This window comes from Ammodytes marinus (assembly GCF_949987685.1).
Source record: "Ammodytes marinus genome assembly, chromosome: 18".
Taxonomy (NCBI): domain Eukaryota; kingdom Metazoa; phylum Chordata; class Actinopteri; order Uranoscopiformes; family Ammodytidae; genus Ammodytes; species Ammodytes marinus.
Window position 1 is genome coordinate 3,814,300 of NC_137222.1, and position 11,058 is coordinate 3,825,357.

Sequence of the window (11,058 nt, forward strand, 5' to 3'; positions counted from 1 at the left end):
CGTCTATGTGTCTCTGTCTGTGTGTGTGTGTGTATGTATATGTATGTATAGCCTGCTGGCCACTGCCGCGAAACATTCCCTTAAGTGCCTACAACGAGGGCAGTGTGCGTGTGTGTGCGTGTGTGTGTGTGTGTGTGAGTCTGCTTCAGCAAAGGCCAACAATATCAGATACTTAACTCAGAAATGATTGTGTCTCAGTTTTCTCAGAGAATAAAAACGAAAGAACAAAAAAATCCCAAGGTTGTTTGAGACAAAAATGAATTTGAACTTAAAAAAGAGTCAAACACATGAAACGTGTGTAAACTGGAACGGTACACAATCAGGAGTCAATCTGGCGTAGGAAGTAAATGACACATAACCTACTATGCCTTACCAATGTCAATAAAACAATGACTGAAGTTGGATATGTACAAGAGGGATAGTACAGTTCATAGACTGTGTTCCCATCTAGAGTTAAGACTTAAGACATTCTCCTGTTGCCCCCTAGTGTCGCAAAAGCAGAGAAGAAAACCTACAGCAACAGGTTTGTGTTTGAGTTTTTTAAAGTACTCGATGTATTATAAAGTATATTTAAAGGTGCACTGTGTAACTTTCGGGAGTGTCAGAGAACTGAACATATTTTCGGGTATATCCTAATAACTGAATAAACAAGTAAAATGTGATCCCTGGAACACTGTTTGAAGTTAGAAAGCTATCTGAAAAAGTTACTGTTTCACTGTTGTTGTTTACAGCAGCAGAGCCCTACAGTTTTGGTTTACACACATATTCTAGTCTTAAGTTTGGTTCCAGGTCCCTCAAAATAATTTTGATTTATGATGATAGAAATAATCTATACTGTTAAGTGTAAATGTCAACAAATCCCCTCCACTAAAACTGCATAGTGCACTTTTTTTTTAGATACTTTATTGGCATTTTCAAGCTGTATTAGATAGTACAGAGTTGAAATGGGGAGACAGAGAGAGAGGGGGGATGACCTGCAGTAAAGGTCGGATTTGAACCGGCGACCACTGCAACGAAGGCCAGAGCCGATATGGTACGCGCTCTATCCACTATACGCCACCGGAGCGCCCCCAACATAGTGCACCTTTAAGTATATATTTAATAAAGCAGTTACCGAGGTGGGAGGGGACAGGGTGATGTTCCCGATGGAGGCTTTGAGCTGGTCGATGGTGGCGCGGCTCTGGTGCGTGCCGTTGTTGGGCTGGACCGGTTTGATCTCCACCTTGAACTTCCTGGGCTCGTCTTCGTCCTCTGAGTCACTGGACGAATAGAAGGAGTTCTCTTTGGCAAGTGAGGGAAAGAAGTTAAGGAGAAAATAGAACAATAGGGATGGATATATAAAAGAGAGAGAGAGGGAGGGAGGGAGACACACACACACACACACAAACTGTATATAAGTAATATATAATGTTAATAATGTATATAATGTTCATATATGTATTGTGTATTGTCTGAATATTTGAATTTATTGTATTAAGATGCTTTGTTTTGGCAAAAAAAAAAAATTACTTTCTTGCCAATAAAGCCGATTTGAATTTGAGAGAGAGACAGAGAGAGAGAGAAAGAGAGAGACAGACAGACAGACAGACATATATCATCTAGAGTTTATTTTCACAGTGGCCCTGGTTTTGTGACAGGCAAACGGGTGTGAACAGAAAAAGCAATAAATCCTCATGTGTCTTGTTCTAAGCTGGACCGAGCAGCATCGAGACAAAATGAAAAAAGGATATTTTCGTTTTCGTTTCCCTCCGGCCTGATGCAGAAACCCTCTGCATCAACTTGAGGAACGTTCTAGAAAAACAGAAAAAAAAGTCACGTTTAAAAATACAGATTTCATTGATTAGATGAGATGAGATTCACTTTATTGTCATTGCACAGTAACAGGTTACAATACAACGAAATGTAGGTGGGTCTATTGCACTGCTCAATTAAAATAAGTTAGTAAAAATTAAATAAATGCATTCAATTCAATATTTATCCTTTATAAGTAACTTGTAGAGCAGTTAAAATATACTGAAATAGAACTAATTTAAATAAATTTTGCACAGCTTTATTATGATTTTTTTTTATGTTCAAATTACATTTAGAGTGAGATTTTATCATACCTTTTTTGGGCGCAAGAAAATGTGTCAAATAACAAAAAAAATGCAGTTTCGACTGTGTAGTTTATCAATAGGTAAAAAGTTCCTTGTTCATTTATATAGCACGGGCTGGGTGTCCAAGGTGTTACATAGAACAGGGAAATAATTACTCCGTCATTTGTTGTTTACAGCATGTACATTTACACTACAACATGGGAACGGTTACACGGTGGAAACATTTTGCAACAATTTATAAACTGAGAATCATTTAATCCGGGGATCCTATCCAGCTGAACCCCCCCACTGAGAGACAGGCTGTGGAAAATGTTACACGGACGGAACTGAGAACACAATATTTGTTCGGAAACACATGTGGACAAACACGTCAACATGTGCGCACAGAGAGATCTTAGTTGGTGCTATCTGACTCTTCTGACAACTTATGGGTTAACACACATTTAAAATGTATGGATGTTACTTTGGATAATACATAAAAAAAACAATACTAGTAAAAAAAATAAAAATAAAAAAATTCATGTGTTCATGTGAAAAAATATTGTTATATATTTATATTATATTACTTTGCTCATTGTGATAAAAAGAAAAGTTTGATGTGTATGTGTGTGTGTGTGTGTGTGTGTGTGTGTGTGTGTGTGTGTGTGTGTGTGTGTGTGTGTGTGTGTGTGTGTGTGTGTGTGTGTGTGTGTGTGTGTGTGTGTGTGTGTGTGTGTGTGTGTGTGTGTGTGTGTGTGTGTGTGTGTGTGTGTGTGTGTGTGTGTGTGTGTGTGTGTGTGTGTGTGTGTGTGTGTGTGTGTGTGTGTGTGTGTGTGTGCTTACAGCATTCTGGATGTCTATGGAGCCATAGTATCCGGGGGGAGCACCATTGGCAGTGTTCTACAATAACAAACACAGAGAGAAATGAATCAATGAATCAATGAATTGAATTAATGAGCAGATCTTTAAAAAACAATAGTAGCCACAAGAATGAACTGGTTATTTTTTAATTTAAGATTAGACTCACAGCAGCTTCAACTTCTGTCGACTCCCTGAAAGACAAAATGGTCACGTCACAGTTTGAAATGAAAAAGTTTGACAGGAGGGAGAAAAACTAATAGGGGAGTGGCACAGATTGTGTTGGTGGATCAAAGATTGTCTATACTCACGTGGAGTCTGTGTCCTTGTCTTTCCTGCGACCGGGGATACCAAATGGTTTTCTCTTCCTGGGTTTGGCACCTTGACAAAAAAAAGAAAAAAAGCATTTATTACATTAAATCGGTTCTTGATCGTAATATCTAAACCTTAAAAAAAAATGTTTACTTGCCATCTTTCTTGCATTTCTTAAACTTTTGGTTTATTTTTTGAAAAAGGTGCACTGTGTAACTTTGGCTGTGTCAGAGAAGTGAACATGTTTCTAAGGTATATTGTTATAACTGAATAAACAAACTTTCCTCACAGGAAAATGCGATCCCTGGAACACTGTTTGGAGTTAGAAAGCTTCCTAAAAAGTTACTGTTTCACTGTTTACAGCTGCAGGGCCCACAGTTTGGTTTACAAACATATTCTAGTCTATTTGGTTCCAGGTTCCTCAAAATATTTGATTTATGATTATAGAATTATTCAATACTAAGAATTACATGTAGAGAAAATATGTTTAGTAGACTAAAAAAATGCAGTTTCTCCACTGAAACTGCATAGTGCACCTTCAACATTTTATTTATTTCTGAAAGATTTTTTTTAGAATTGTACCTTCAGTTGCGATTGCTGTATTGCACTCCTCAAACTCAATGGGTCCTAATGAGAAGAAAACAAGAAAAAAAAAGATCATTTAGGTTCAGTTGGCACGGGAAGGGTCAATGGCCTCCTGCTGTGAATGCTTTGAATGTACATCACGCAATAGTCACACACACTCACACACACACACAAATACACAATATGCAGCCTGGCGCGCCATACAACACAGTGAGTATACAAACAGAGGGCTATTGCTGGGTCCCAGAGGGCAGACGCGGGTCAATAGCGGAGTCAACTGTGTGTGTGTCTGGTGGCCTTCACAGAAACGTGACACTACCTCCTGGGAACACACAAACACACACACACATGCACACAGAGACACACACTTCATCACAAGAGTCTCATACCAACACACACCTGGGACCAACTGAATCGACACAATATTTGAATTCTAAATCAATGCAGGAAACAGCAGCAGGTAAATGAAGACTAAACTGAGAACTGGAACTAAACCTTCACACATGGGACACACACGCAAACGCTACACTAACCCTATTACAATAGGACTAACAAGGGCAAGATCACACGCAGTGGAGTGTTTAAAGCCATACGGACAGAGCTGCTTTTGGGCTTAAGGAGGTGCCCTTCCATCCCTCTCTTTCCCTCCCTCTCTCTCTCTCTCCGTCATGCAAAAAAACAAATGCCCAGAAAAAAATAGGAATAGAACATTTTTGTGAGCCAGAAAAATTCACAAAATCACGATAAAAAATACGAAGCCGCTTAACATAATCGGAGCGTCCTCGAGCTAACAAATTGTCATATCTATTTCTAGGCAGCAATAACACTCGGAGCACAACCAGCTATTATATTGAACACACAAATGCAAAAATAACATTGCTTTTGGGGGGCTGTTCGTCTGATACATAATTCGAAACGATAAGAAAGAAGCAGTGAAGAAAAACAACAACACAGTTTACACTTAATTTGATGCTCATCAATTATACACAATTTACCTCCGAGGGGCTCCTCGCAATCGCATTGTCACGCTTCAAGTGTTCCCCCAGAAAAAACATTTATGGAGGCTTTCACGAAAGGGGGACGGCGCTTTAAGATCACACACACGCTCCAAAAACACACACACACACACACACACACACACACACGCACACACACACACACACACACACACACACACACCAAAGGCGAGACATGCGAATGCAATGAGTGTACGTGTCAATCAGCTTAAATCTGGGTAGTTTGGGGCTGTTGGTGTGAGATGCTACTATCAATTAGAAAACAAATGACACCCTGGCAATATAACAAAGTGTGCAATCAACATTAGTCCATGTCAAATCCATACGTTAAACCATAAATTGAAAAACACACACGCGACACTGTATTTTATTTCATACACTACAACAGCAGTTCCGTGATTACAACTGTCTGCTATAACAGAAAAAGACACTTTAAGGCCATTTTAAGTGCATTCGAAAATTTCCTTTTTTGTTACGCATGACCTGGAAGACATGCACTGCAATCTGTGTCTATAATATCAGAGCACACAGACACAGATGTGATGCTGTGACTAGAAAGCCCTTTAAGCTTAAAGATGAGAGACAGAGAGAGAGACAGAGAGAGAGAGAGATAGCGAGAGACAGAGAGAGAGAGAGAGAGACAGAGAGAGAGAGAGAGAGAGAGCAAGAGAGAGAGATGGGGGGGCGGGGGGGGCACAGGACCCCTCTGGCAATATTTTCCCTGATACACTAACATGCCTTGACCTGAAAACGACAAAAGCTAATGATATTTTAACTCCAGAATGTATACAGTGGCAAAGCGGTCGGATGCGCCTCTTGCCCCCAAGAGGCTGCTGCCAGTCACGAGCACACAGAGAGTTGACGCATTGTTTGGCGTGTGTGTGCAATGCCGAGTGAAGCGCAGGCAAGCGGCGAGTCACGAGAGGCACGCAGCATCACGCAGCCAAGTCAAGTGGATGAAGTACAACCAATGGGCCTGCTCTACTCTACTGTGCAATATCAGGCCCTCTCCGACAGCACGAAACAACTCTGTGTGTGTGTGTGTGTGTGTGAGAAGCGATGGAGGGAGGGAGGGAGGGAAGGAAGGAGGGAGGGAGCGTTTCATGAAAACCAAAACAAAAAATTGGCATGCCCGTCGCTCATTCAAGAAGTTTCTCTCATGCGAGGACAGTGTGAGACAGGATGTCATTTGATCGTCCCCATTAGGTAAACTGTGATGGCAATAGAACAGGTACCCGGAGTATATGAGCTTATGGTGCACCTTTTTACTGGGTGGGAAGCTCTCAAGCTCTTACGTTATATCATTGTATATATTGTCAACAAAGGAAAAAAATAGACCCAAAAAGAGGGGAAATTAATGGAAAAAAGTACTAATTGCATTCTGTATTCAAGCTTGGGGGATGTCTGATCAGGTAACTGATCATTGCTGGCATAAAGCAGGTACCAATGCCTGACCTCAGAGGTGCACCTTTTTCCCTAGAGAGGAAGCTCATAATCGCTATCTTATTTAGAATTGGTCTTACGTTATCTCGGTTGTTTATATTGTCAAACAAAAGGAAATTGAAGAAAAAAAAGAGACCCCAAAAAAAGGGGCTAAATGAGTGGAAAAAGTAACAAATTGCATTCTGTATTCAAGCTCGGGGGATGTTTGACAAAACTGTTGTGGCTCCACGTAGTAAAGGCCCAGGCAGAGCAGAGCAGGATGCCTCTCTGCCCCACAGCATCCTGGGATTGCATCTGACAATATTTACACACACCAACCAACAGCAGAAAAATAAGAAAAAAATAAGAAAAAAATACCCAAACACCAGACACAGGAATATTACCTAACCGTGGGCCGACATTAGGAAGTGTTTAGAGCGTTCCCAAACAGACAGGCGACTCTGTTTACACACGGGAAGATGTTTCTTTTCTTTCTACTCTCTGTGAGGGAAGCATGCGAGTCACGCATGAGCAGGCCAATGCTTTTTTTAAATTGCATATGCTTCACATGGCACTGGGAGAGAGGGGGGAGAGAGAGGGGGTGAGAGAGAGCGAGAGAGAGAGGGGGGGAGGGGGCTTTGCGTGTCTGGCCCTCCGCCAGTTGACAGCTCAGCTGGATATCGTTGAACACTCCGAACCCCCCCGCCTCGCAGCGTGTCACTTTGGGATTGTTTCCGCAATAGAAAGTTTATTCAACCTCTCTCTCTCTCAAGGCACTGGAGCGCTTCAGCTATTTCATCAGTGGGACGCGCGGGTTATTTTCCTGACAGGCCCGGGGAACTGCTGCGCGATCCCTAATGAACAGCTTGACACAAAAGGAATTTTTCGGACCGTTTCTTTTTCTTTTTTTTAAGCCTCAATTAATGCTGCTGTCCAAACAAATGAGGGCCACCACTCCCCGGACCCAGCGTCTGCACACGGGGGTCAACGTGTGTGTACACACAAACACAGCAGAGGTGAACGCTCTGTGGCCCTGACCTGACGTAATGCGCCACAATGTAGTACAGGAAAACCAGCTCAAGTGATTGGGATATTTACATGACGTAATATCAATGAGACTGTTCGCATGCAGCAGCAGAATTCACAGACTGATCGATATATATCAGGGAGAGGGAGAGTGACATTCAAATAGTTGACAGTATATAGAGATCAAGGTGCAGAGCTATACTGCAATGACTGCAAGAGTAACTGGCTAACTATGAATGAACGAGCTGAGCCGCCTGTGTGTGTGTGTGTGTGTGTGTGTGTGTGTGTGTGTGTGTGTGTGTGTGTGCGTGTGTGCGTGTGTGTGAGTGTGTGTGTGTGTGTGTGTGTGTGTGTGTGTGTGTGTGTATCTGTGCATACGTGCGTTCTTACTTGCGTGCATGTGCGTGTTTGTTGTGTGCGTGCCTTCTTGCTTGCCTGCTTGCGTGTGTTATAACATAGTAGAGTGGCTAGGGGAGGGTGGAGGAGTCTGAAGCAGTATTCCCTTGATTATTGTGGCATGGCAAAGTTTACACAAGAGTCATTGTTGAGCCCTGACCTCCTGTAAAGGTTGGTTCTGCCTGCTTAGTCTGCCAGCACGGCAAAGCCCCCTTGTGTTGTCACATGCTCACTGGAATGCCAAGCCTGCCTTTACCGCAGATTACCATGATTGACTCTGATGGCCCTAATTACCCCTCTCTCTCTCTCTCTCTATTCTATACAACCCCACGTATACCCTCCAAGCAAAATGCATGATGGACCCAGCCAGAAAAAGCCAAAAAAAATCCCATAAAACACCACATTTATTTAAGACATTGACAGAAAATGTATTGTTAGAATTATTAAAGGTATGAGAGTCTTACCTGGTCTCTCCTTGCCTGTTCCTTTGCTCTCCGCAAGTTTCTGTATCAAGCTCTCCACCGAGGTGTTCTCAATGTTCCGCACAAATTCATTGTGGACCTACGAAATAAAATGAAAAAGGAAATATTAACTGATGGTTCACTTACAGAAAATGCAATCATGCCAGTATTCTTAATGCAAATAGGTGTTTAACCAAGTGAGATTTATATACTATCTTAGTACTGGCAGCAGGGTCACCCCCCCCCCCCATTCAAACTTTCAAGCAAATAATCATCAACACATTAAATATTGTATTACAGAATTAAGTATGGTGTTAGCCTGCAGTAAGTTTGCAAATCACAACAGTGAAACAGTAACTTTTCAGGAAGCTTTCTAACTTCAAACAGTGTTCTATGCAGGGATCACATTTTCCCGTGAGGAAAGTTTGTTTATTCAGTTATGAGAATATAACGTAAGAAAATGTTCTCTCTGACACAGCCAAAGTTACATAGTGCACCTTTAAGGAAGCTGTTGCAGTTATGTCATCACCATACCAAGTAATTCAAAGAATGAATAAAAAACCCAAGTAGTGTTGTCATGTGCGATATGCTTTATGATGCAAAGGCCCGGGAGACAAATGCACAGTGTGAGTGTGCGCGCGCGTGTGTGTGTGTGTGTGTGTGTGTGTTTGTGGCTGTATACCATTTCCCCCTGTGAGTCGCGCTTGCTTGCTGCTTGCTGCGCCTTTCGTTGGTATTTATAACATTTTGCTTTGTAATTGGCCTGTGGAGAGAGCCACCGTAGCTCCACTGTCATTCTAATGGTGTCAAGTCGAATCATTGTTGTTGGCTTGCGTTGGTCTGCGGATTACCCTTTGGGCAGTATCAAGAGGAGCTGGGTAGTGTTTGTTTGCTTGTTTGTTTTGGATGTGCATGTGTGCTTGTGTGTTCACTGAGGGGGAACGTGAATAGGGAATGTATAGGGATGGAGAGGGAGGAGGGGTGGGGGGGGGAGTAGAGAGAGAGCGGCTGACTGCCTTCTCACCAAACCATTTAGATGTGCGTGATACTGTAAGCTTTCCAGAGTGGCTCCACTATCAAACAAAAAAACACACACACACACACACACACACACATATGTGTCCGCCCCTCGGGCCCCTGTGGAGAGGTGGAGTGCATTAGCCTTCTGTGCCCAGGCAGGAGAGGATGTTGTGGTTGTGTGTGTGTGTGTGTGTGTGGGGGGGACAGAGAGAGGTTACCATGGTGAGGAAGTATGCTCGGTTGCGGCGCACGCGATCTGTCAGGTGCTGCTGCCACGATGCAGGTCAACAACCTGCGTGCCCGCCCTGCGCTCGCACACATTAACACACACACACACACACACATACACACACGCGCGCACGCACACACACACACACACACACACACACACACACACACACACACACACACACACACACACACACACACACACACACACACACACACACACACACACACACACACACACACACACACACACACACACACTTCAGCCCGCCGAGACTTTCAACCACATGCTCGAAACATGCCTCTGCCTTCAAGGGATCCTCCTCACACACACACACACACACACACACACACAAATATGCTCACTTACAAAAACAAACATAGCACGCAAGCTAACAGACACACACCTGCCCTGATACAAGTTAAAAGCTCTCTACACGGAGAACAACACTTTGCACTTACTTCTTCTGCTCACAGCTGAACTTAATATAGACCTACTGCTGTATTTGGGATTTTCTCTTTCTTTGCATTCTAACCCTGTTCATCATTCATGGCCACTGAGCTGATTTATGACAGAGAATACCTGCAAGGTTGACATGGTAACTTCTGGATTCCAGTGACACCCTCTGTTAAGGTAGACTCTTTGCACTGCATTCACTTGAGACAACAGCTCCCAAACTGCAGCACTGTACTATTGAGAAAAGCTATTGCTACTATAAGGCAGAGTTTATCGGGCATTTCATCACAAAATTCCCTTAGACAACTAGGTCCATGTGCGCTGTTGACCTGGTGGAAGTGTGAACAGCCATGTCTCCTGTGATAAATGGAGCGTCACTGGGAGGGTGTAACATGCTATCCTGCTATCATGCTATCCTGATGCCCCAGATGTACAGGTATCCTTGCAGCTGCTCCCTTTAAAAGTTTCTTGTGCACCAACTTCACCACCAATTAAAACAGTGTGCAGTGTGTGTAATATCTGAATATTTAGTTAGACATCTAGTTATTTAAAAACACACTTGTGAATATTATATTATATTCCATTTCTACCAAGTCTGTTATGAAGAATGCTAATACATTCTAAACACTGCACCTTTAACACTGCCAGGTTTGTTCAATGTTGGAATCATATAGACCCCTTACCAGTCTACGTCACACAGCGTCACTCCCCTCTCTACTGCGCGTGTCCGTTGCAGAAAGAGACAAGAGCGACACGAGCCACAATCATGTCTTGTTGTGCTGTTGGATGCACAAACCGTTTATTTTTAGTTTGAATGGTGATAAAGCTAGTAAATGCCCAAATGCACCGCTGTATAATTACATAAATGAGTTGTGAAATGTTTACAATAAGGACAGTGACCGGAGACGAGGCTATAGCAATGGAGGCTTATTTACAGTGACCCACGTTATACATCTCCGTCCTCTTCCCTTGTGTTTGACTCTATGGTTTGACTAGGCAGTAGGGGTTTGCACTTGTACACGTGTAGCCGGTAAGTAGGCTAAATCATACCATTTAGGAAAAATCAATAAACGAAAACCGAGTGGGGTCGACATGTGCTAGCCTACTGTAGGCTACTAAAGCAGATAACAACACATTATTGTGTTTGGTTATAATATTTATTCATTTAACTATTTAACTGCTCCACCATAAGTTTCACTTTC

At 42.6% G+C, this 11,058-nt stretch overlaps 1 protein-coding gene across 2 annotated transcripts in view; it reads right to left on the reverse strand.

The window, feature by feature from the left end:
- Nucleotides 1-11,058, reverse strand: part of fcho2 (FCH and mu domain containing endocytic adaptor 2) — a 58,346-nt gene that overhangs the window by 22,978 nt on the left and 24,310 nt on the right. For both annotated transcript variants that reach the window (XM_080047349.1, XM_080047348.1), the window contains exons 8-14: nucleotides 8,155-8,251; nucleotides 3,828-3,872; nucleotides 3,245-3,314; nucleotides 3,103-3,127; nucleotides 2,919-2,975; nucleotides 1,731-1,791; nucleotides 1,115-1,290 (exon numbers count right to left, since the gene is read on the reverse strand). In XM_080047349.1, the coding sequence (XP_079903475.1) occupies nucleotides 1,115-1,290; nucleotides 1,731-1,791; nucleotides 2,919-2,975; nucleotides 3,103-3,127; nucleotides 3,245-3,314; nucleotides 3,828-3,872; nucleotides 8,155-8,251 (531 nt within the window). The remainder of the gene's footprint in view (nucleotides 1-1,114; nucleotides 1,291-1,730; nucleotides 1,792-2,918; nucleotides 2,976-3,102; nucleotides 3,128-3,244; nucleotides 3,315-3,827; nucleotides 3,873-8,154; nucleotides 8,252-11,058) is intronic.